Below are 25,531 nucleotides of genomic sequence, written 5' to 3'. Positions count from 1 at the left end.
TAAAGTAAATAGTCGCATGCATATGATTCGGATCCCAGTGCACAAAATACATGCATTCTTCTAAATAGATGATAACTTCAATGAAAATGGTTGAACACATTGTAGGGATTTATATTGAATGACTGGGTGGCATTTCCTTGTTGCGTATCTTGGCCATGTTGAGGGACTCCAAGCCAAGAACCAAAGGATGGCAGTGAAGCATTCCCAACTGGATAGTAGCCCGGTGTATGCATGTGATTTTGAACTGTAGGAGTCCCTAAATGACCCTGTCCCAATTGAAAAATAATAATGACATCAGTAGTGAAAAATATGACTAGTCTTGATAATGTAAAGTATTGTTGGATTGCTATACCAATATGGTGTATTGTGGCTGTGAATGTGTTATAATCTCCGCTTCTATTGCAGAACCAGGTTCCTTGGGGTCCTTCTTCGTCTTTTTGCTCTCTCTTGTTGCCTTCTCAAAACCACCAATTGGCCTTGCAGACCCACGGACTGTCTTTTGCTTAACCTTGATGCCTCTTGGTTTTCCAGGCTTGTCATTTTGCTGTGTAGCTGTAAAAATTCGACATTTTTTAAAAGTCATAAAAGTTAGATTGTGTGGCATGTGAGATATTAACACAAGTATTGTTCATATCATAGTATAGTACAAACCTTGTGGACAAGATGAATTATCCAAATCTGGATCAGCCCTTATTTTCAGGCTCTTCTCCACATCTTTTGCTAATTTCTCTGCATTGTTCACAGCCATGAAGTATGTTTCTTCGGATTCTGCGGCTCGGGCAGCGAGTCGAACAAACATTCTGCATAACTCTTTTCTGCGTTTCGATAGCTTTGTTTTGGAATCTACATGTGTGTCACAATTGCTTTGTATGCATAGGGCTTTGGCATCAATCGTCCATCTCTTTAGTATGTATTCCTCAGGAATTTCTTTGATATTGTTAATATCTAGTATCTTCAATGCATGACAGCATAAGATGCCAACAAATTCAAACTTTTTGCAACTACACTTCACTGTACCTTCCGATGTAGAAAACTTGACAACATGTTCATTCTGCTTACCGTCAACCTTTAGTTTGTACACCCTTTCAGCATCATTATCACCACAATAGAATAGGTCGCAGTTTAATGTTTGCATCACTTGTTCTTGGAATACCTTAAATATTGCTGGAGTATAAATTCTTGCTGCATGCCTTAGTATTTTGAGGTCTGGTTTCAACTTTGGTGTACTTTGTGTTGCCTTGAAGTCACATTTCACCTCCTCATATCTTTTATCTGCCACCAACCTATCAAAGTGCTCAAAGAAGGTCAGTATGTCATATTTGACACTAATATACCCCTTCAGTTCATTATTAATGCTTTCACTTCTTTGAGTGCTAACCATATCAGCAGAGAATGTATTTCGCCCATATACTAAGGCCCATTGCTCCTTTTTATCAAATAACCTTTCAAGCCATTTATTTTGTCCCAGCTTGTACGTGACTAGCAATTTATTCCATGCATTTATAAAATCTTCCTCCTCCTCTTGATCATAAATACAATTCTGGAAATCTGCATTGAACTTCTTATAGTCCTTCACAACTCCAGCGAGGTGCTTGCATGCATTCTGGTTCATATGCCAAACGCATATCCTGTGATGAGTCTCAGGTAGGACTAACTTGATTGCTTTTGCCATTGCTGCATCTTCATCAGTCAAAATGGTTTGTGGCTTCTTACCTGACATAGCAGCTAAAAATGTGTTGAACAACCAAACAAAACTATCTGCAGTTTCATCATACAGAAGTGTTGCACCAAAAATAATAGTTTTCTTATGATTATTAACCCCAACTAGCAAACCAAATGGACGCCCATCGTTTAGTTTCCTGTATGTTGTGTCAAAGCAAACAACATCACCAAAAACTTCATAGTCTGCAATCATTTTAGAATCAGTCCAGAAAATGTTTGTTATCAAATCATCCTCATCAACCTGGATAGAATAGAAAAACTTCACATCTTCGGATGTTTTTTTCTCTAGATATTCCAAGACTCCTCCGGTGTCTCCTTGGTTTGTCTTCAATGACTTCTTCGAATATAATCTATTCTTCATATCTTCACGAGTAAATCCAAGATTCTCCAATCCGCCTGCTTCTTTTGCCATTAGATCAATAGTAGCTTTATTTGAAATGCCGACTGCTTTAGCATCTTCGGCACTTGCAATCTGTGCTTCGGTTATTTTCCTTTGAGATCTCAAATGGTGGGCTTGGCTACCAGTAGCCAGAATATGGTTATGATCGGGCACAAATTCATAGATATAGTAGAATCCATCTCTGAGACTTATCTTCATGCATGCTTGACACATACAACGTGTCTCTGGCCTGCTGAAGCACTGTCCGTTGGTGGATGGTTCTGCTCGTTTATCATGACCACGAGCACCTATTGATAAATAAATAAACTGATCAAAATTATGTTTCTGTCACGTCCCGAAATCCATAATTGTGTGTTTTAATCCTAAAACATGCAATTTCAGCTTCATATTCCAGTTTGGGTTACTGGAGCCCTTCACTTTGAGTCAATGAGGTGGGAGAAGGAAAAACTAAGAGAAATAAAGGAGCTGGAAGCAAGTCTAGACTTTCCTCTAGGTAAATGGGGCCCACTTGGGTGGAAAATATCTCTCTATAAGTGGGCAACAGCTCTCTCTCTCCCCCTAAAAAGCTTGCCCATACGTACTACTCACCCACTCCACCAGATAAGGCTTTTTGAGGAAGCAAGTTGGAGTTGGCTGTCTCTCACTCTCTCTCTTAGGCTCCCTTTTTCCCCTTTTGGATCCCTACCTCTGGGAGCAAGATCAAGGTACGTATGTGGTACTCACGTGACCACCAGCTCAGGGACTACTCGTCCATCCAATTCATTTTCAGTTTCCCCGAAGGAATTCGAGCTGGTTCTGAACTTGTTTGGTGTTCTTTGGGAGAAGCAAGGAAGCAGCAGTTTTTCCACTCTTCTCCAAGCCATTTTCCGTCGTTTCCTCCTTCAACTGGCGGTCACCAACCTCAGCAAAGGACCTTAGGTGAGTCTGCTAGGCTCCCATGGCAAGTATGCTCATTTTTGGTTGGATAGATCTTAAATCTGGAACTAGGGTTGCAAAGTTCTTAAAGTTCTGCAGTCTGGGAACAAATGAGGATTTATGTGGATTTGAGTTAGGAATCATGTTGCTAGGCGGTTGAGCAAAGTCTAGACCCTGTACACCCTTCTAGGCATTTTTACTTTTGATTTAGAGAGACTCCCAGGTTAGTTTAGCTCAATTTTTCCCTTCGTAATGGCTGCTGTTCTGGAGCTGCGCGAGGCTGATTTTACTGTAGCGCCGAGTACTGTTCGCCCGAGCACCCCGGGTACTGTTCACCGAGCACCCTGATACTGTTCACCGACGACCCCTCGGGTACTGTTCACCCGAGCACGAGCGCAGTCGCCCCGAGCACTCCCGAGCACCCCGGGTACTGTTCACCCGACGACCCCCGGGTACTGTTCACCCGAGCACGAGCGCAGTCACCCCGAGCACTCCCGAGCACCCCGGGGTACTGTTCACCCGACGACCCCCGGGTACTGTTCACCCGAGTATCCGAGCACCCCTGGTACTGTTCACCGAGCACCCCGGGTACTGTTCACCCGACGACCCTCGGGTACTGTTCACCCGAGCACGAGTGCAGTCACCCCGAGCACTCCCGAGCACCCCGGGTACTGTTCACCCGACGACCCCCGGGTACTGTTCACCCGAGCACGAGCGCAGTCACCCCCGAACACTCCCGAGCACCCCCGGTACTGTTCACCCGACGACCCCGGGTACTGTTCACCCGAGTTCCCTCAGCACCCCTGGTACTGTTCACCGAGCACCCCGGGTACTGTTCACCCGAGCACTCCCGAGCACCCCGGGTACTGTTCACCCGACGACACCGGGTACTGTTCACCCGAGCACCCGAGCACGGTCGATCCCGAGGACCCCCGGGTACTGTTCACCCGAGCACCCCGGTACCCCGTGAGTACTGTTCATCCCGGGCACCCCGAGCACGGTTTATCAGGCTTTCCTGATAGCTGATAGCTTGTAAAATTCGTAGTTAATTCGTAGGAACTCCAAACTTTTTGAGACCACTTGGAAAATTCTGGTTTGGACAGTACGATCTTGGAAAAATGTTGTCATGTATTGTGGAGCATATTTTTCTTACATGATCGCATTTCATACATGCTCATTACATTGCACGCGTTGCTCTCTGTAGTGAACGCCGATCCGTCGATCCCGGAGGCCGTGGGCGATCGTGAGGCGTCCCACCTTTCTGATTCAGGGCAGCAAGGCAAGCATCGTTCATGTTGCACCGTGTCTACTTGAAGTTTTAATATGTTATCTACGCTTATGTATACATTGCATGTGTCGGGTACTGAGTTGGGTAGAACCTATGCCAATGTATTATCCCATTTCGGTCACGTGTCATGTGTTGTTCCTAGGAGCCTAGTGGTGTCATCGAGGTCTAATTTAAGTTCGCTATGCTTAGGGGTACTTAGGCTTTCCGGTAGAAGTCGACGACGGCGTCCACCGTTGTCGCGAGCCTAGGACTGATTACTTGTTCACACTTATGGTTGTGTTGATGATGAGTCGGTTTGGTGAGTGGTGAGTTGAGACGAGGTGTGGGCGGTGTTAGGGGCGTCATCTGCTCACGAGGAGTCCTCAGGCAGTTCGGGGAGGGAACCCGGACACCGTAGACCGCTTGCACCGGTTAAGCACCGATCATCGGTGTAGTCGGCTTTAGCACATACCTTACTCACCACATGCTGATATAATGGTAGGCGAGCCGATTACCTTCGCAGACGTGGTCATGTGGGCCTCGTCATAGACGGTGTGAGTCCGGTTTGAGTCCGGGCTTTTAGCGGTATTAGTTTGCTCGGGGAGTAGTTCTAATACCGCCGTGCCGAGCTATGGTTGATCCACATGGTTGGGCCTGGTTGGGAAAGGTTGTCACGGGTACCCCCTTGTGCGCATCTTAGCGGGTGGCACAAGCCGTATGGTCCCTGTGTCGTGTGGGTCCAGGAGTATCCCCCTGCAGGGTGTATAATCAGTTCGAACTGCCGCGCTCTCGGTCATGAGCATCGCTATCGCTTATCTCCACCGAGCGACCATGTTTTGGTCGTAGAGTTTCGATGTGGGTTGTGGCATGGTTGGATTGGGGTGGTTTGGTCGGTATGTGGTTGGTGGTTTGGTGGGAATGGTTTACTTTTATACACTTGTTGTTACATATCTGTTTTGATCAGGTGGTTGGCAGGGTTTGAGTTGGTGGTTGGTTAAGTCAGTTGCTTACACCTAGAGTCTAGGTTGCTTACCGCTTAATGAACTTAAACATGTCTTAATCCTTGCTACAGCTTTAAATGCATGATCCTTGGAGTCGAGAATATATATACTCATACTGTGTAAGACTTGCTAGTACCTTCGTACTAAGGGTGCTGCCCTTAAGTTGCTTCCAGGTTCGCAGGTTGGCGATGAAGAGGCAGTGTTCGGCTACTTTGTGCCTGCCGATCAGGGTGGCGGGCAGGAGTAGCACCTTCTACTCCGAACTCCGGCGCTTTTGGTATGGAGCCTAAGGGCATACGGCTCCATACTCTTTTGTTGTATAGGTTTTTCTTCCGCTGCATAGTAGTTGTCGTTGTTCCTCTTTTGTTGTAAATTGTGGAAGCAGTTGCTTGTTTAACAATGGTAATCCAGTTAATTATTTGCTCTCTATTAAACTGTGTTGGGATATTTGAGTTGGAAGGCATGTGTTCCGATCCTGGGCACAAAACACGTGCCGGGACTACCGGAATGGTATTCTGGTTAATCGTCGAGGTTGTGATTATGAATAATGATCCTCCTGATGATTAATTAGAATACTATTTGGACGGTTCCTCACAGTTTCCCCAAACCATGACCATACCAATACAAATATAAATTGAATTCAGTACCTGCACGAGAACAACAAAATGTTCTATTCTTTATTGTGGAAGTATTTTTCACATTATGGGAACTGCTCCTTCGAATGCTGAAACCCTTATCTCGAGCATAGGCGTTGTAAAAGTCATACGCCTCTTGTTCAGTGTAGAATTTCATTCCAACCTTTGGAATCTTGCCTTCCAGACAATTTTTTACTTGAATAGATTCAATTTTGCCATAATCCTGAAAAATTGTAGTAAGTTTCATGTGGAATAAGTTAGCAATCAAACAAAATTCCAAGGGAAAGTAAAATTCATCTGTATAGATGTGTTTGAAATGATAAAGCATTTGCAATGATAATACAATAAGAAATCTTACAATTTCTAACTCTGTTGTTCCTGTGTAACCAGGAAGATTGTTGATCCCAGAGAAATTTGGTGAAGATGTGGCAGGAGCAGCAGGTGACATGATGATGCTTGGTACTTGTGGAAGTAATGGCGCTGTCACTTCTATGTTGTTGTCCTTGTTAGACTTGGAGAGAGTTGGCTGAGACGCCATGCTGTTGTGATGAATATGTTAATCTGAATTATCGTGCCGTCGCAAATTAGATGGAAGTTATCTATTGTGATTGGCGCCACATTAACTATTTGGCGCCTTTTTTCTCCATCAATATCTCCAGTTTGGCGGGGGGTTTTTCCTCCATCAATACCTCCTAATTTCCGTAATTATGATAGTGTGTGACGGAACAAGCTGACGGCTCCGTTCTGTTCTGGCGTTCGACGGTGGACGGAGGAATTAGAGGGCCCAGCTCCTGGAGGGGGGCAAAAGGATTGCCTCCACATGCGCAGGAACACCGATCGGCACAGGGTTAGGAGACAGAGAAGCCGCGGCCGTTAGCTAATGCACAGGCCCTAGCTTTGAAGGAAAAAACAGACAACTCAAGATTCCATGCTTGAATATGAAAACCTATACTTACAACTAGAAAATTTCTAAAATTTGAAATCAAAATCACAACTCTTGATATGAAGATCCAAAACATTACAACTTGACATGTTTGGTGTAGTTTCACGGCTAGACATCGACATGCCGGGGCAAAGCTTTAGGACTTCAATCATGTGACCCCTAGGAGGTAGTGAGGCACATGATTAAAGTTCACCGGCGGTGGCATGGCTACTGAGGTCGAGTGCATGCTCTCGGCGATGGTGCTCACGTTGTCGTGTCCAATTAAGCTCGCGACAGCACTGTGCGGCAGTGGTTCCATTCTCTTGGTATGCGACAAATGAAAAAGGAGAAGAAGAAGAAAGCAAATGAATAACGCAAGGAATGACCGGTCAGCCCCTAACGCGGCAAAATACCGCCTATGAAATATGATTTTCAAGGATTCACATAGCAGTGTATTTGACCGAATAATTTAGTATTAAATTTTTGCGAGAAATTTGTAAGAAACCATTGTAAAGATAATTAAAAGGGAGATGCTATTAATTAGGTGCCTTGAAGCTGCATAAAATTAAGTCGATGGATTTCAACGGTTCGACGAAGATCCGGTGTCCATCTATTTTCATTCTTTCACCCAAGTGGCGCGTCAACAGATCGCGTCACTTTTCCCTTCCCATCTGTGACGGTGTTTCTACCCCCCCATTCCCAGATCTACCCTAAAACCCTAACATCATGGGGGTGGGGCCATCGAAAAACCCTTCCCAAACAAAAGAAAGTCTCGTCGCTGAACGTTGACCTTACCATCTGCGATAGTTCTAGGTCAGCACTTAGTTTATTTTTTCTTTAACTTAATTAGATGCTGTGAATCTCTAGTTTATTTTTAAAATTTTGAATTGACCCATGACTGAAAAATATAAAACTTACATCCCTAGATGTGAGAGATAAGCATTATGAGAAGATGTTCGAGGCCGAAAGACAAGATGTACCAGGCGATGAGGGGGTGGGGTGGTGACGCGGTGTGGCCAGTTGGGGCTGGGTCATCGAGAGGTGGCGACATGTTGAGTGGGGTGAAGGCGTGGGGTGGCCGGGTGGAGCTGGATTGCTGGGAGGCAGTGGTGAGCTGGGTGGATCGAGGTTCGAGGAGAGGGAGGCGGCGGCGAGCTGCTGGATCGGGGTCTGGGGAGAGGGAGAGGGAGAGAAAGACCGGGATTGGGATGGGGAGAGGGAGAGGAAGACAAAGAGATTGAAGAATTGAGCTCACCTGTTATACTTTTTTTTCAGGTAAACGAGTTTTGCAAATATAGATATATTTTACCTATATCCATACCTGTCGGATATATTTTCTTCACATAAACATAACCGTGAGTATAAAATACTATCTATTTCTTAGCTTATTTGAATATTTATCCGTAAATAAATAAGTAATAGAGATAAATTACCATATAAGTCCTAACCCTTTCACCGGTTGAGGGAGACCGGACTAGGGACCCATTGTCTCTACTCCCTGCTCCCACTCTGCTCCACCATTACATGAAGGATAGCCGACGCCGTGCTCCCTCCCCGCCCTCGCCCCGGAACCAGGGTTAAAAAATCGACAGTAACCGAGTAAAAATCGTGATAACTGACCATCTCGGTTCGGTTTGGTTTCAATCGGATTCACAAACCAAATGGTAACCGAATTTGAATTCAAAAAAATCTTAAAAAAAACTAGACACAATTCTAAGACTTTCTGTGAAAAATATTTTCAAAACTAATGTCGTCTGCATCATATTCTATAGGGAGGAAGTTTGAAAAAAATGAAAAAAATTGAAACGTGCGGCTCAGTTATTAACTCATGTTAAGGAAAAGTTTAACATTCAAACACATATTTTTTTAAAATGTATTTTAAGATAATCTTTAAAATTGATTTCACTTTATTTAGAGTTTTATTAATTTCTCTATGATTTTTACAAAGTTCACAAGCATAAAATGAATATGTTAAGAAACAACATTGTAATTAACTTTTTCATATCTACCATTATTTTTTCTACGTAAATCATAGTATAAATAAACTAATAAAAGTGGTTTCACTAATTTTTGAGGTGTGATGGATCAGTTATGAATTAATCTAGTCGCAACACATTTACACAATCCTGCATGTTACAATAATTAATTCATAAGTTCATGTATTTTTAAAAGATATATGATCATGTAAGAAGACTAACAAAATTAGTTTCATGATTTTTGGATTAGCAAAGAGTAAACTATACATTTAACTTGGTTTAACAAATACAATTTCTCACAAAAATGAACCTTTTTCTGAGTATAAATACTTTTATTATGTAGATCATGTTACAAGGAAATCAACAAAATTTGTTTTATTTGATTTGAAACTCAGATAAATTAGTCATTGATTTTACAAGATTGAGATAATTTTTGAGTTTTTTTAACTTCACTAAAAATAAAGAAAATCGCTCGATAAATAAAAAAAACTGAGCGATTACTTAAAAAACCGAGCGATTACCGATAATATAAAAAATTAAAAAAACCGCTAAATAAATCGTAAAAATCGCTTGGTAATCGATCCAAACCGATCGACTAAAATCGTAATATTTTCTCCAAATTTCAAATTTTACTAAATACATTCTTTCGTCGATGAAAGTACAACCACCCATTTTCTTATTTAATTTTTTAAATTTTTAACCGGTTACCACGTAACTACGATTTTTGGTTTACCACCGAAGGTAAGAGCTCCGGTTGGTAAGCCAAATCCTGCCCAGAATCCCCTCCGTTCGCGCGCCGCCTCCGCCGCTGGAGCCTGGAGGTAACCGAGCTCCGGTTGGTAAGCCAAACTCGCCCGCCCGCTTGGTCGGTTCCTTCCGTTTGATTCGTCCTGAGATCTGAGGCATCGTGTCCTTTTTTTTCCCTCCGCGTCCATGGGGCAGAGGATTCCGGAGGGGTCTTGTGGTGAGTCCGAGCCCGGGCGGCGGCGGCGTTGGATGGAGATGGAGGCTTCGGTGGTGCCACCGAGGGCGGCCGGCGGGCGGAGGTACAAGGCGCTCGCGACTTGGCGCTTCCAGCCCGGCTTCGTCAGGCGGCCGGTCAAGGACGCCACCGCGCCCAACGGTGGCGGCGGCAGTCCCGTGGGGGCCGTCCCGGGCGCGAAATTTTGTGGATCGGGTGCGGCGCCGACCGTCGGCAAGAGCGGGGGATTCGGTGGAGGGGAGCGGCAATCAAGGAGATGCACACGCAGTGCGAGTGTGAAGAACCCTGGTGTGGATGATGTGGAGAATGGCGACCGCCCTGGATCCGGATATGTCTGTGATTTGAGCAAGTCCGGCAGCAATGGCATTGTGGAAGGCTCCCCATTGAAAGGTACTGGAAATAGTGGCGGTGCCGGTGTTGGCGGAGCTAGAGAGGACTACAATTCGGGAAGGTCCAATTGCAATGGCAGTGTGAAGGATACTGATATGCAGGATCTTAGGGGTACCGGTGGCAGCAGCGTTTCTGGAGCTTGTGACCCTATGGGGGTTGAGAGCAATGTAGGAGTGGAGAATTGTGTTTCTGAGGTTTTGAAGAAGTCTGTGAATGGGACTGGGTCAAAGAGCTATGGCTCTTCTGCTTCAGATAGCAGGTTGGAGGACCCGAAAGGAAATGGTGGGTTGGGAGATTCGGCTAGCCACACTGCAAAGCCGTGTAGCATGGGAGATGGGGCTGCCAATGTGAGCAACAAAGCAGCCAAAGGTTGCAGCGTGGCAGGTCCTGGCAGCAATGGTAATGAAATGTATTGCCGCAAGGGGCGGAAGGTAGTCGTACCATGGAGGTTCCAGGTCGGGTACAAGCGATCATTCTCCAAAGCTTTTGACTCCGATAATGGATCTCCTGATCTTCCAGCATATAGGGTTGAGGACAGTTCAACACAGTGCACTCCAGCTACTAGAAGTACTGTGCGGTGTTATGCAAGTGCTCATTCTGGTGTTAGAGTTTCAGCTATGTGTGACTTCTCCTCAGTGAAAGGTCAGAAGGAGACCGGTACTGCATATAAGAAGAGGAAAACTAACAATGATCATCATGATAAAGCGATGCCAATTAATGGAAGTGTTATTGCTAGAGAAAGCGTTATGCGATCTCTGCAGGATTTCCGATTAATTTATCGGGAGCTTTTAGATGAAGAAGAAGACAATTTGAGGGAGGCAGTGCTTAACCAGCGGCCTGATCTACAGGCTTACAAAATGTTCAGGGAGCGGTTCTCCATGGAGTGTGATGATAAGAAATATATTGGCAATGTGCCTGGAATCCATGCTGGCGATATCTTTCATTTGAGAGTAGAGCTTTGTGTTGTCGGTCTCCATCGCCCTCACAGGGTAGGTGTTGATTATATTAAGAAAGATGATGGGACTTGTATAGCTGTTAGCATTGTGTCATATGCACAATCTTCTGATGTCAAGAATAATTTAGATGTCTTAGTGTTTTCTGGATCAGCGGCAGTTACAGGCAATCGGAAGATAGAGGGTACCAACCTGGCACTAAAGAAGAGTATAGACACTAATACACCAGTCCGTGTTATCCATGGGTTCATCACTCATTTTAATAAAAACTGCCGAAAGAAGAAATTTCCTACTTATATATACGGGGGTTTATATCTAATTGAGAAGTACTGGAGGGAGAAAGAGTGTGAAGACCGTTATGTATATATGTTCCAACTGAGGAGAATGGAAGGGCAGAAATACATTGATATCAAAGAAATTCTAAATACAGGAAAGGCTGAATCAAATGATGGCATTATCATGAAAGATCTATCCCAAGGATTGGAGAGGATCCCTATATCTGTTGTTAACTCGATATCTGATGAGTACCCAATGCCCTATCGCTACATTTCACGCCTTCGATATCCCCGTAACTATCAGCCAACTCCTCCAACAGGTTGTGGATGTGTTGGTGGATGCTCAGACTCAAAAAAGTGTGCATGTGCAGTGAAAAATGGTGGGGAGATCCCTTTCAATGATAAAGGCCGTATCGTAGAAGCAAAACCTCTTGTTTATGAGTGTGGACCTTCTTGCGAGTGCCCTCCTTCATGTCATAATAGAGTTGGCCAACATGGCATCAAATTTCGGCTGCAAGTCTTCAAAACAAAATCAATGGGTTGGGGAGTGAGAACTCTTGATTTCATACCATCTGGAAGCTTTGTATGTGAATATATAGGGGAAGTGTTGGAGGATGAAGAGGCACAAAAAAGGACCACTGACGAGTACTTATTTGGTATTGGTCACAATTATTATGATGAATCACTTTGGGAGGGCCTATCAAGATCTATACCCTCACTTCAGAAGGGTCCGGATAAAGATGACGAAGCTGGCTTTGCTGTTGATGCATCTGAGATGGGGAACTTTGCAAAATTCATCAATCATAGTTGCACCCCCAACCTCTATGCGCAAAACGTCCTCTATGATCATGATGACAAGAGTGTACCTCATATCATGTTCTTTGCCTGTGATGATATTCGACCCCATCAAGAACTAGCATACCACTACAACTATACAATAGATCAGGTTCATGACGCCTATGGTAAAATCAAGAAGAAAAAATGCCTTTGTGGCTCTGTTGAGTGCGATGGCTGGTTGTATTAGGTTTAGAATGTGCAATTTCTTGATGAATAATTGGACTTGTTTCATTGAATCTGCTTCTAGCTTATTTTATGTCTAGAAAAATAAAATGTACATCGATGTGTTGGTTTCCGATGTGTTCAAGGTTTTCCTTCTTTCCCCAACCTGCTATTCGTAAATAAAAAATCTGTTTGCTTGGTAGATCCTTTCATTATGAAGACATTTTTTTGCGTGTGCTACAGGATAATAAATTTATTTAGGTTTTCTTTTCTGACAATTTTCATCCCTTATTAGGTGCTCTGTGCTTAACTATTATAAAGTTATATGTGAGGATAGTCTGTGGGTATTGCTATGACTGCGTCGTCCAAGAGCATGATAATTTTATATCACCATACAATAATGTTGCAGTAGTTCAAGTCAAATGATGTGGATAGTTGTCTATGATCTGCAATATGAAATGAAATAGATTCATTATCTCAATTTGAAAAATCTAATTTTATTGAATCATTTTGTTTATAGATTCATTATCCAAAACTGTTTGGTTTCGGACATCTCAATGGCAATAGTTGGCTAGAATGGCCTCAATTTGACTCTGGCGCCTGGAACTGGTTTCAAAACGCTGGTATTGACGATTCCTTGAGTTTGTTCAGAATGTGCGATTTTGGACATCTGGGATTTCGCTCACGTGCAGGTGTGATGAAGTCAGATGCAAACTTCAATGGAAAGGTAAGAGTGAACTTTGTGTTCACCATTCACCTATCTATACCATCTGTTTTTTTTAAAGTATTTCTGCTTCCTATTTTCATAGTTTCCAAGTTCAAATGCAACTGCAATTGAATTATATCGATTAGATAAAAGGCTGAACCAAGTGGGGGAATAATACCCAAAGAGGCAAAGAGTACGAATCATAACATCCTTGTATAATAAGAACATGTGGATAACTAAACCGAGGTTAGATGTTTGTGTAAATGAAGAGTGCTTTTGAAAAGCAAAGCTTAATGTAGCGTGCTCCAAAGGATGTACTTCTCTGCGTGTATTATCGAAAGAAACACAATTGGAAGTTTGTTTCCGGTTGCCAAGCTTGAGTGAGAGCAATATACAGGTCACAGCATTCACTTGCCCTGCTGCCTGCTTCTTGTGACGTATTATTAGCTGCACTGGCATGCATCCCATTTGTGTTGAAGAGCTTTGTTGCTCAGGTGTCCTCTGCCACCTGAATGCTCCAGGCCTCTTGTTGAAAATTGGTTTTGGAACTCAAAAGTTTCGGTGCGAAATGACACAACTACGAAGTCATTGTGCTTCTTACAGACATTGCTGAGCGCTTGAGGCTTCGTCTTGCAGAGGCAATGGATGAAGGCTTGAAGCTTCATCGTGTAAAGGCCAATCTGGATCACTCGTGATTTTGTGAAGCCGTTCATCGAGAAGTTGTGTTCAGCACAGCACAGAGGCAGCTTGGGAGGATTGTGGATATTGGGTGCTTGTTTGGAAATTAGATGGAAGAAAATGTGTTTCCGATCTTGATGCTCCTGAAGCAAAAGCCAAAGCCAGGTGTTGGTCGAGTATCACGGTCGAAGCGTGAAAATTATGCACCCCACTTCCAGCAAGGTTTTGGAAATGCATAATCAAGCGTGTTTCTTATGTTGTGTATTATTTAAAAAGTATCCATGGCGTTTAGATGAAAGTGTATCCATGCATTACCTATTTATCTTGATAGTGTTCTAATGCCAGTGACCAAAGATCAAGACTTAATTGTGATGTTTAATTTTTTTTCAACAAACTAAAATGGGTGAAGTAGTTTTCACTGTACTTGGACCAAATGATGTTATTGATGCTATTGTGCCGTGTATTCCATTATCCTCAATTCCCTCAAAGGCATGCCAGAGTCAGCCCAGCAGCAGCAGCTAACCAGATAAGGTTGAACTCATTGACACATACCTTGCAAATCCATTTGAGCATTATGAGCATGTGGGTGTAAATGAGGGGAAACAATACTTAACTGATGGGTATGAAACTGAGTGTTCTGAGAGTAATGAGTCTGCTGCTGAAGTGACTCTGGGCCAGATGATGATGACTATGTGCCTGGGGTGGGAGAGGCCGTCGAGGAGGACATTACTGATGACGAACAATGGAATGTGGAGGATGAGCAGGCGCAGGCTGTAATTTCTCAAGTATCTTATGATAAAAACGATCCACCAATGTCAGTGGGTACAACATACTCATCAATCACTGAGTTTAGATTGACTATGTCACAATACGATATAAATCATGAATTTGAGTATAAAATTGATAAAAGTGAACCTTGTAAATTCAAAGCTAAATATGGTCAGAAATGATGCCCTTGGAGGATACATGCCTCAAGCTTGGAGGACAGTGCGACAATGCAGGTTTGCATATGCAGATTTGTTCACCTTTTTGTTGACCTGTTCTTCAGCTTTCTTCAGCTTTTTGCTTATCTATTCTGAATTTTTGGTCATCTAATTTTGCAGGTGAAGGTCCATGCGTGTTGAGAAGCATGATTGTTCAAGTGCCAGAAGAAGTAAAATGGTGAAGAATGCAACCAAATTTTGGATTGCTGAGAAGATATCAGAATGGTTGAAGGACGACCCAATTGTTGGCACAAAAGAGTTACAGAATAAGATAAAGGAAAACTACAAAATCGAGATCAACTACACTCAAGTTTTGGCCGGGAGGCAGAAAGCAATGAAGAACTTGTATGGTGACTAGGAAGCTTTGACAAGTTATATGGTTGGAAGGCAGAGGTAGAAAGGTGTCCGGGCAGTTTAATTGTCATAGATCACATGACATTCAAGGGGAAAAGAATGTTCACAAGGATGTTTGTAGCATTCAAGCCTTATATACAAGGTTTTCTTGATGGGTGTAGGCCTTATCTAGCAATTGATAGCACTCACTTGACAGATAAGTACAGAGGGCAACTAGCAACATCATCTACTATTGATGGTCACAACTGATTGTATCCTGTGGCCTAGGGTGTTATTGAGTCTCAGACAAGTGAGAACTGGCCTGACAATTTGCTCTGATGCAGGGAAGGGGATTGATCGTGCAACTGATGATGTCTTTGGATATGCAAAAGACAGGGAATGTATGAGGCATCTCGTCACAAATTTCAAGTTGAAGTTCTGCGGCAAAGTCTTTGATGAACATCTTTGGCCAGCTGCATATTCGTGGACAACTGAGGAATTCAGTGAGCACATGGCATCAATGTATGCAGCGAATCCAAACTCCATAGATTACTTGAACACTTGGCACAAAGGGCTTTGGACGAGGAGCAAGTTCTCAACTCAATCAAATGTGATCTACGTGACCGATAACTTAGCTGAGTGTTTCAACAATTGGATCAACAAGCACAAGGGCCTAATGTCGTATGAGCTAAATGACAAGATTAAGAGGAAGCTGGTAAGCAAAACTGAGAAGAGGAGGAAGATTGCTCAAAAGTTGCAGAGTAAAATCATCCTACCAAGTGTTGTGTCAAAGCTAAATGAGAAGAGCAGGGGACTGCTAATACATTGGCATAGATTATACAACAAAGACATAGTGGCAAGAGGCATATTGTTGATCTAGAATCTAGGACCTGTACATGTAGGGCATGGCAAGTCTCAGGCAAGTCATGTGAACGTGCCCCCTATGTTTCATCACTTCAATAAGGACCCTCGAAATTGAAAATTTTGTTTATGAGTACTACAGTATGGCCAAGTTTGCAGCTGCCTATGCTCACCACATCCCTGCCCTCATAGATATATATCAGTTGCCAAAGGATACCCATGACTTCTATTTGTATCCACCAATACTGAGGAGATGTGCAGGCATGCAAAAGAAGCAAAGGTTAAAGGGTGGTCTTGAGGGTAGGGTTAGGAATGGGCAGCATCAGTGTCCACTTTGCAAGGGCTATGGCCATAGGTGGTTTAAGTGCAAACAAGCTACTCCATATGCAAAAGAGGCATATGCTCTTTTGCCAAAGAAAAGGTAACAAAAATGTAACTTTTTTTCTTTATATTGTAGGCAAAAAGAAGATACCACAAGTACTTCACAATCTGTTCCTAGTGTTAGCTAACTTGAATTCTTTAAATTGTAGGTCAAAGAAAAAGAAAATAAGAACTTCACAATCGGTTGCTATTGGTACTGCATCATCAGGATAACTATTTGCAATATCTCTTTTACATGCATCTGCTTAAAAAACTGATTATGCAAATATCTCTTTCACATTCCAGTGTATTGGCTGTTGAAAGTGCTTATGTTGATGCAACTCCTTTAGCTGCTATTGCTATTGCATCAAGGTAACAATTTTCATTGAAAATGCACTAGCACTTGTGTTTCCTGTAATTTTAGAAAGAAAAAAAAGTCCATCAGGTCTGGTTCTAAGAGCGGCTCCAACCAGCCAGAAATGAGCTCTTGGCCCAGTCCCAATGGCAGTAGTTTCAACTACCACCTCACCAAAAAAAAAAGAGCAGAGGAAAGCTAGAGAACATGCATCACGTGACAGGCCTGCCGTGGGAACAAGAAGCAATATATATATATATATATATATATATATATATATATATATATATATATATATATAGGAAAACTAGTATGTACTCCTAGGTATATATATATATAACACTAGAAGCAAAAGGAAGCAAATTTAGAATATGTGATGGCATGTAAATAATGAAACTGAGACATTTTCCATGGCACACAGTAGAATTGCCCGTAATTTTACCACTAGAACATCCACACAACCCAGCTCGAAGCAACATGATCATTGAGCGGCGGGCACATGTACTGAAACAATCGTCTCTTGCTTACGGATACGGAGTCAAGCCAAAAATGGCTGCATTATTCAAGACCCAGACAACAGTGCACTAGTAAGCCCCAGAGCTGCGGCCTTCTTCAGTTGCCGCCACCGCGCCCACCGCGCTGTGGCCGTTGCCCGCCGCCGCCGAACCCACCGCGCGCTCCCCAGCCCCCGTGGTCACCTCCAACGCCAAACGCCCCGCCGCCGGCTCCCCAGCCGAAACGGCCGCCCTCGCCGCCGCGTCCGCCGAACCCGAACCCGAAGCCTCCACGCCCGCTTCCTCCACCACCGACCCCGCCCCCACCGCCGCTGCCGTAGCCAAACCCGTACGCGGAGCCCTCGGCAGTGCCGCGGGGACCCTGCGCAGCCGAGCCGTGGCCGTAGCCCCAGCCGCCCCCGGGCCCGGAGGTCCACCCCCAGCCGTACCTCCACGAACCGTCGGGGCTGGAGCCCTGCCCGGACCCGGCATCGCCGGCCCACCCAGGCGGCACCTCCTGCCCCCGGCCCCGCCCCCGCCCTGGCGCGGGACGCCTAGGCCCGTCCATGCCTTCGGCGGTAGCCACACCTGCTCACTGCAAGAAGTGGAAGAGGAACGCACTGGAAGTGGAAGAGGAACTCACTACTCACTCCGTTGCTCGGTCAAGCCTTCACACTGGTGTGGGTTTCCGGCTTTTGGTTTTGGACAGCGGCAGATTTCCTGATTGATTGCCTGCACAGCCTTGTCACCGAGACGACGACTTTCTGATCAGCCGCATGGGCAATTGGATACAGCAATCAGCTCGTCAGCAAGACGAGGATGGCTGACGCTGAGATCACGGAAGGGCCGTGGTGATGGTGGCAGCTGCTGAAATGCTTCTCCGAGCATGCAGCTGTAGGCTTGAGGCGGCTACGGCGGAGGTGTGTGGCTGTGGCCTGTGGGCTGGGCACTGACTCTTCGGATAGAAGAAGGGAAGTCACAATGAACAATATTTCCTGTGAGATGGTGAACAGTACTATGATTTTTGCAGCGATTTTACCATCATAAATATACTGTGCATGAAAAATACTGTGGCGATTGTTACTTAGCACGATACTATATTAGAACTGTGACGATAGATGTTGTTCGTTTCTTTCTAATCTGACGGTTCGTAGAGGTAAAATCATGGCTACTGTTCACTCTCTGTAAGTTAGGGTATCTCACAGTCCGACTCTTCGGCCATGGCGTCTCTTGGAGGCCACAACTTTCCGTAACTAGCCTTGGAATCGGTCCGTGGGCACCGGTAATTCGGCCCAGATGGCATCTCCCAATACACGGCGCATAATGCATTTCCTGCAACTGATTTATGTCGATGTGACTGACAAATTTACTGAAGCCGCCCATCCTTTGTAGGAGTAGTCCCTTTGCACATCACTCCCTCCGACGTCTTGATGACCTCTTCCAACAATTTTCTCTTCTCTGTTATCCTCCAGTTGCGAAGAAAAAGCATTCTCTTCTCACAAAACAATGTGCCCCAGCGATTTTATTTGGTAACCTACTCTAGCCGCTCGTGTAATAATACTGCATTTTGCTTGTGCAAAATAGGTTTCACATGTGTTGACGCAGGGTGTGTGGCATTCTGAAGCACCGTCGTCATTCCATAATTGTTTAGAGCTAGATTGTAATCCTACTGTTGGTTAATGAATGAAGCTCTTTGACTAAAAAATTAAGGAGGAGAGGTTAACAAACAATAAACCAAGGGCAATACGGTCCTTAAAAAAAGTTGTGTTTCCCGGGCCATACCGACCGCCATGGCCCAACCACAGCCAGGGCATGGCACCAATCCAAGCCACCGGCCGCCGCAGCAGTCTCTCTCGCCCCTCCCCTTTAAACCCCTCCTCTTCTTCCCTTCGTCTTCCACCCAAAGAAGGCAAGAAGCGAGGAGCCCGATCTCCCTCACCCCTACCAAGCAATGCTGGCCATCGTGGAGGTGGACGCGCGGCACGCCGCTAAGGGGAAGAAGGCCGCGGAGCAGGAGGGGAAGACGCCGCCACCGCAGCCGGTGGCAGCCCTGCGGAAGCACCGGCAACCCACGCCGGATCACCCACCCTATTGCTGGGTACTGGCCTACTCACCGCGAATTAATTTCTACAGCGCTTCGCTTATTCCTTTCCTCTTTTTTCTCCCTTTAATATCGCTTTAGATGAGTGTTCTTTGTTAGTACTACCGGTAATTAGTTCTATTTCTGCGATTAATTTGTTCTGTTAATCTCTGATTGATCGAAGCAATCAGGGAATTGATTATTAAGCATCGCCGCCTCAGATGCGAGAAGCCACCATTCTTGCTGCTTAACCCCACTAGCTTATGCTTCCGTTGATCGCCCAGCAACGGAGTTCCTTTTTTTTTTTCTCTTTTGGGAAAAGGGCGTCGCAATGGAGTTTGCGTCCGCCCTCCCTTTGGGCGGACGCCGATCACCACACGGCTGACATTGTGGCCGCGTTGGTTTGGTTTGGCAGATGATCGGAGAGGCGATCGACGCGTTGGGCGAGGACGGCGGCTCGGCGGAGGACTCCATCTCGGCCTTCATCTGCGCCAGGTACCCCGGCGTGCCCGCGGCGCACGACAGGCTCCTCCGGCACTACCTCGCCAAGCACGTTGCCGAGGGCTTCTTCGTGCTCAACGCGCACGGTCGGTACGCGCGCAGCCCCGAGGAGTCCGCGGCCGTGGAGTTCCCGGTGGAGCCTTCCGCGGTGGTCTCATCCGAGGCGGCGTGCGTTGGGTCTCTGGTGACACAGGCCAAGCGTGGCCGTGGCCGGCCGCGGAAGGATGGCTCGTTGCCGGGATCGCCTTCCGGCAAGAAGGGCGGCAGCGGGGCACAGTACGCGACGCCTAAGCGCCGTGGACAGCGTCGCGACGCAGCGCCGCTGGCCGCTGACGAGGGCTCTGTTCCAGCGTCATCGGTTTCTATTGCCAACAATAAGGACGGAAGCCAGGCGACGTCCTCGACGCCCAGGCGCCGTCGCCGGCTTCGCAAGCTGGCGCTGGGCGCCACTGACGGCTCTGGCGCAGCACTCTTCACAGACAAGGACGGCGGCGACGCCCCATCCATCACGGACAAGGAGCATGGACGATCGCGTGAGCGGGCACTGATGATCGTCCACGACGGCGCTGCCACAACATCCGCCAGAGACAAGGTATGCGGTGAGGCCCCTCCAACCACGCCCAAGGACCATGATCCTTGCGAGCTGGCGCTGGTGACCGCCACCGACGTGTTTGCACTAACGCCGGCCATGGACAAGAAGGACGGCGGCGCGGCTCCATCCTTCAGCCTGGCCCTCGTGGCCAACCACGACGGTGTTTCCACAACGTCCACCGATCCCGAGCACAGTAGCCAGCCTTGCGAGCTGGCGCTCGTGTCTGCTGACGACGGCTCTGTTCCGGCGTTGGTTGCTGACAAGAAGGATGACGGTGAGGCTCCATATGCAACGTACAAGCGTCGTCGTCAGCCTCCTCGCAAGGTAGCGCCAGTGGCGATTGCTGCCCACGGCTCTGCCCCAGCATCCACTGCAGGCGAGAAGGCTGGCGGCAAGGCTCTGTCAGCTACACCCAAGGGCCGTCGCCGGCAGAGGCAAAAACCGGCCCTGTTGGCCACCGGTGACCTCTCTGCCCCTACAGTTGCTGGCAAGAAGGCAGGCAGTATGGTCTCATTTGCAACGCCCAAGCTGACACCAGTGACTGCCGGTGGCGGCTCTACCACGGCGTCAGTTGCTGACAAGGACAGCAACGTGGATGGAGTAGCGACGAAGCCGCACGGCCGGCCTCGCAAACTGTACCCACCGACCGCTGACGAGATACCAGATGATCCGTTGTTCTGTTTGCTCGCGTTGCCTGCTTGTATGCCGGCGGCGGCGAACGCGTAGCTCCAGCTTAACAGCGTAATGGCAGGTTCATGAAGTGTCTCGTGATTTGAATCACAGCCATCGAATTGCACAGGAGGATAGCTTTTGTATGTTTTTCTTTTGCTAAACTAGTCTGCTTAGTGCTTTGAGAAATTATGGCAACTATATGCTTTATTGTTGTGCAGTGTAATGGGTTTAAACTGTCGGTTGGTGTGAATCTCATCTGCAATTCGTGCCCATCATTCACATTCTGGGATTCAAATCCCAGACCTGAATTGAATCTCATCTGCAATTCGTGCCCATCATTCACATTCTGGGATTCAAATCCCAGACCTGAATTTCAATAAGAATGACAAGATACATCAAGTCCGCTGGAACCAGTTGAGACCAAACAAGCTTTCTGAAACATCAAAATGCAACCACCTTGGTGAAGCATCGAAGTGCCTCAACCAATTTGTCAATAATCATCACCAAGACCTCGATAACTACCATTGGCAATGGCAACCTAGCACAGTGTAACAGTGAAAAAGAGAATAAACACAACACATTTGTCATTTACCCAGAATATTATTTCAACTGGACTCCTCCCATGCCAGCGAATTATGATTAATTTACCAGGTCATTCAATATTGTTGGACACAAATTATTGAATGTCGAATCGGGAATGTGTTGTTAATGGTCTCATGCCTCCCAGCCCCTCAACAGGGTGGCACGGGCGACCCGGTTAACCCCTAAGGTGAATGCCCCCATCCTAAGGTTGCAATCTTGAGACTTGCACATGGCCTTGATGTGATGAAACGCGCTGCCCATATACTTCTGGAGTTCATTGTTCACTTTCTCTTCATCCCACATGAACCCTTGAATGTTCTGCATCATCAAAGTAGCATAAGGAAGGTGTTGGATTGAAGGAAGCAAATTTGCAATGAGGTGACAAAGGCTGTCGTCAATCAGTCAATTACCTGAACCCACTCAAAGTAGCTAACGATCACACCACCAGAATTAGCATAGATATCAGGCAATACAGTCACACCCTTCTTGGCAAGAATCTATAGTGTATACAACAAGAGTCAGAAGAGTTCAGAACACTGGGTTGCCAAATTGGCTATATTCCAGATATTATCTCTGGAATGAATATTCTTGTAAAGTGTTCTGGTGTGTACCTCATCTGCCTCTGGATCAGTTGGATGGTTAGCAGCTTCAATTATAAATTTGGCCTTCACGTGTGGCGCATTTTCCCTTCACAAAATTAATTGATGTGAATTAGCAATTCTGGAGTATATACTACTGAGCTGGGAAACAAATCAAAAGGTAGTTTATTTGATACATAACAAGATTCAAATAGATTCTCAGGTCATGAAAAGGTTTTGAGAGAGCCATAGCAATGAGCGACAGTAGTTGACAGAAAGCTAATGAGGTAGCAATAGACAAGGGCACTAGCCATCACCTGTTAAGGACTCCACCTAAGGCACATGGGATAAGAACATCACATTCATGCACAAGCAACTCAGAAGAATCCATAACCTCTGCACCATGGAAGTCTTTCAAAGCACCACCCTCATTTCTGTGCTTCATCAAAGCAGGTATGTCTATGCCAGCATTGCTTCTGATTGAGCCTGTCACATCTCCAAGTGCAATTATCTTACCACCCTTCTCATGGATAAGTTGTGCAGCCCATGAACCAACATTACCAAAACCCTGCAAAATTTACAGATTAGAAGGGGAAAAACTACATATGGTGCTGGCATGCTGACAATAGCATATATTGTTTGACACTCTATGGCAGACAGCAGGAATCCGTTCTCTTCTTTATGTGGAACATGTGGTTCCCCTTTTACCATCTTAAAAAGTAGTTCAAATGATATATGAGAGTCAATTATGACTCACCTGAATAACAAAAGTTGATTCAGGAATGGACTTCCCATATTCAGCCAGGAGAGCCTCAGTAGCATACATCACGCCTCGTCCTGTGGCAGCATCTCTGCCTAATGATCCACCAAGATCCTATAAAAGAGATATCTAAATTATTATTGTACTTTGTAAAGACTTTATTTGCACGAAAATAATTTGTTGTCGTATTTATTTACTTACTATTGGTTTCCCTGTCACAACTGCTGGGGAATGACCATGGAATTTTGAATACTCATCTAAAATCCATGCCATGGTCTGTGTCGTAATTGGACAAAAAGTATCAAGGGAAGTAGCTGACCATACTAAAAAAAATTGGCAGTGGGTCACAAAGGACGACAACATTTTTTTAAAAAAGGCATACCTGTGCATTCGTCCCCATGTCTGGAGCTGGAATATCCGTATGAGTTCCAATAAGATCATGAATCTTCTGTGTAAATACACGTGTCAACCGCTCTAACTCACTTTTACTTAGTTCACCAGGAGAGCATCCAATCCCTCCCTTTGCTCCACCATATGGTATTGCTGCAACTGCTGTCTTCCATGTCATCAGTTGAGCAAGTGCGTTTACTTCATCTGGATCAACCTGTCAAGCAGAACAATGAAAATCATTGTATGACAATTATTTATTTATTTTTGAAACAAGGAATAGAATACAGGAAAAATTATGGTCAGGGGGCAAGGCTAAGATTATGAAAATCGTCTAGCATTAAAGAACAACACCAAGGAAAAGGCAATTTGTAGCAAAAAAGTAACGGTGATTTTCTTTTGTTCTTTTTTAATAAAATAAATAACTGATGACAGCAGTTGCTTACTCACACAGGTAGTCCAACCAACCACTGATTATCAATGCAAAATTTAAATAGCTTTTTGCAACACAAACCAAATTGAACCTATATTTGGAGAAGTAAAGAAACCACAAAGTTGGTTATTTACAAATTAAATTAGCATTAGCATGTCAGGCAGTAAAACTTTGGAATCCACAAACAGTCACTAGAAGATTGACTCAACAAGCAAAGCAAAATAAAAAAATAAACATTAAGTTTCTTTAACAGTTTGACAGAAAGAAATATCAACGTAAGCATAGTGATAAAAACGATACTAACTTCACATCATATGCTTGACAAAATCGGCAACCCAGGCGGCCACAAAATACCCTATAGGCCTATACTATTTTACAAACGAGTATTGTAGATCTACCACACCGAAAAGAGACAATGGACTCGTTGACGAGAAAGAGAAACAATCACTGCCAAACATGCTGAGTTCATAACCGCTACACTATTTCTGCTTAGTATTATCCTTTGGGAAGAATCCAAAATCACCAGACAGAATTAACAACATAATCTCATCAGGAGAGACCCCTCACCTCAGGGTGATAGCGGATACCGCCTTTCATCGGCCCGCGGGCATTGTCATGCTGCACGCGGAAACCTATGAACGACGCCAAGGTGCCGTCGTCTTTGGGGATGGAGCATTCCACCTACAACATAAACACGTCCCCCCACGAAACCCATGAACAAACAAGTCAGCAACCTGAACAACCAAGCTTCGGGAAGAAGAACACAGCGCAAGCAAGCGCGCAAACCCACCTTGATCTCACGGAAAGGTATCAGGAGACTCTTCTCGAGCTTGGAGTCGAGGCCGAGCAGCCTCGCGGCTTGCCGGAAGTTGCGGCTGGTGGCGGCGAGCGCGTTCATGGCGACCAAAGATGGCACCTTCTCCGCTCCAAGAAAGAAAGATCACGAGAGGCGGCCGCGAAAAGGACAGGCCTTTCCAACAGCGCGAGCAGCAGCCGGACAGGAACAAGCGCAGGGGACGCGAGCAAGATCCGGGCGAGCCAAAAATGGCAAGAGAAAAGGCGGCGTTTTTCCTCCGGCAATCGAGGAGAAGGACTGCGGCGAGTATGATGGATCGGAGGCAAGAACCGCGTGGTATTAATAGGGATCCAGGCGGGCGGAGTCGGAGCTGGAGGGAGGATAAGATCGCCGAGCTGGGTTGAACCCAAGACTCGGAGTGATTGGCTTCTCGATCTGGAACTCTTGGGAAGGGAGGGAGGATCTGTTCGGAAGTCGGACAGAACTGCTATCAATGTTGGGGCGTGACTGGAACTCGATTGGAACCAGAATCACGTCTTCCGAGCGGGAAAGATTAATTAAAGGAAATTTGCTAATGCGCACTAATGCCGGATAAGGAAGAGAATTTGGAGGCCAAAGCAAGTCATGGATTAGGAAATTTCTAGGAGAGGCCGCGGCACCGATGCAGCTCTTCTTCCATGGCCTCTCTAGGTTCTGCTTTCTCTCCACTAGAATCAAACTCTCCTTTTGCCTGTGGACCCCGTTTGACAGTGCAGATATTAGCACCGGGCTACATGGGGGGCAGCCAAGTGCGTGCCGTGTCTGACTTTTTCGTGTCTTTTTTGTTCGGATGAATCACCTGCCTGAACTGAAAAGTCTCTGTTTTTTTCTAGGATTCTGTCTGCCTCCCCCGGATTCTCTGCAGTCCGCAGTTTTGCAGCTGAGAGCATATTAAAATTTCAGT

The 25,531-nt window shown here is 45.5% G+C and overlaps 5 protein-coding genes and 1 long non-coding RNA gene across 7 annotated transcripts; 2 read left to right on the top strand and 4 right to left on the bottom strand.

The window, feature by feature from the left end:
* Positions 1-24: 24 nt before the first annotated feature.
* On the bottom strand, positions 25-958 carry LOC133923600 (uncharacterized). Its single transcript, XM_062368881.1, has 3 exons — positions 652-958; positions 353-552; positions 25-266 (listed from the first exon to the last, which is right to left on the bottom strand). Exons 1-3 carry the CDS (start codon positions 797-799, stop codon positions 78-80), a joined length of 537 nt encoding a protein of 178 aa, XP_062224865.1. The 5' UTR covers positions 800-958; the 3' UTR covers positions 25-77.
* An 8,675-nt stretch (positions 959-9,633) lies between these two features.
* LOC133924676 (histone-lysine N-methyltransferase, H3 lysine-9 specific SUVH5-like) lies at positions 9,634-12,639 on the top strand. 2 transcript variants are annotated; one of them, XM_062370325.1, is made up of 2 exons: positions 9,634-9,677; positions 9,781-12,639. In XM_062370325.1, the coding sequence occupies exon 2, from the start codon at positions 9,835-9,837 to the stop codon at positions 12,460-12,462; it is 2,628 nt and encodes an 875-aa protein (XP_062226309.1). In that variant the 5' UTR covers positions 9,634-9,677; positions 9,781-9,834; the 3' UTR covers positions 12,463-12,639. The 2 variants fall into 2 exon arrangements, with proteins under 2 accessions (XP_062226309.1, XP_062226308.1); XM_062370324.1 differs by having other exon boundaries at positions 9,637-12,639.
* A 3,855-nt stretch (positions 12,640-16,494) lies between these two features.
* Positions 16,495-18,181, bottom strand: LOC133924679 (uncharacterized). Its single transcript, XR_009910835.1, has 2 exons — positions 17,858-18,181; positions 16,495-16,770 (listed from the first exon to the last, which is right to left on the bottom strand). It is a non-coding gene; the product is annotated as an uncharacterized LOC133924679 (long non-coding RNA).
* Positions 17,065-17,858, bottom strand: LOC133924677 (glycine-rich cell wall structural protein 2-like). Its single transcript, XM_062370326.1, has one exon. The coding sequence runs from the start codon at positions 17,773-17,775 to the stop codon at positions 17,326-17,328; it is 450 nt and encodes a 149-aa protein (XP_062226310.1). The 5' UTR covers positions 17,776-17,858; the 3' UTR covers positions 17,065-17,325.
* A 668-nt stretch (positions 18,182-18,849) lies between the features above and the next one.
* On the top strand, positions 18,850-21,282 carry LOC133925571 (uncharacterized). The gene is made up of 2 exons (XM_062371450.1): positions 18,850-19,305; positions 19,703-21,282. Exons 1-2 carry the CDS (start codon positions 19,159-19,161, stop codon positions 21,104-21,106), a joined length of 1,551 nt encoding a protein of 516 aa, XP_062227434.1. The 5' UTR covers positions 18,850-19,158; the 3' UTR covers positions 21,107-21,282.
* A 200-nt stretch (positions 21,283-21,482) lies between these two features.
* Positions 21,483-25,335, bottom strand: LOC133924675 (glutamate dehydrogenase 2, mitochondrial). The gene is made up of 9 exons (XM_062370323.1): positions 24,583-25,335; positions 24,360-24,473; positions 23,355-23,576; positions 23,174-23,248; positions 22,970-23,086; positions 22,530-22,780; positions 22,246-22,321; positions 22,045-22,131; positions 21,483-21,952 (listed from the first exon to the last, which is right to left on the bottom strand). The coding sequence occupies exons 1-9, from the start codon at positions 24,688-24,690 to the stop codon at positions 21,767-21,769; spliced, it is 1,236 nt and encodes a 411-aa protein (XP_062226307.1). The 5' UTR covers positions 24,691-25,335; the 3' UTR covers positions 21,483-21,766.
* Positions 25,336-25,531: the final 196 nt, after the last annotated feature.

The sequence above is a fragment of the Phragmites australis genome, chromosome 7 (genome assembly GCF_958298935.1).
Source record: "Phragmites australis chromosome 7, lpPhrAust1.1, whole genome shotgun sequence".
NCBI classification, from domain to species: Eukaryota; Viridiplantae; Streptophyta; class Magnoliopsida; order Poales; family Poaceae; genus Phragmites; species Phragmites australis.
Note: the sequence above shows the minus strand (reverse complement) of the source record. Positions and strands in the feature narration are given on the sequence as shown.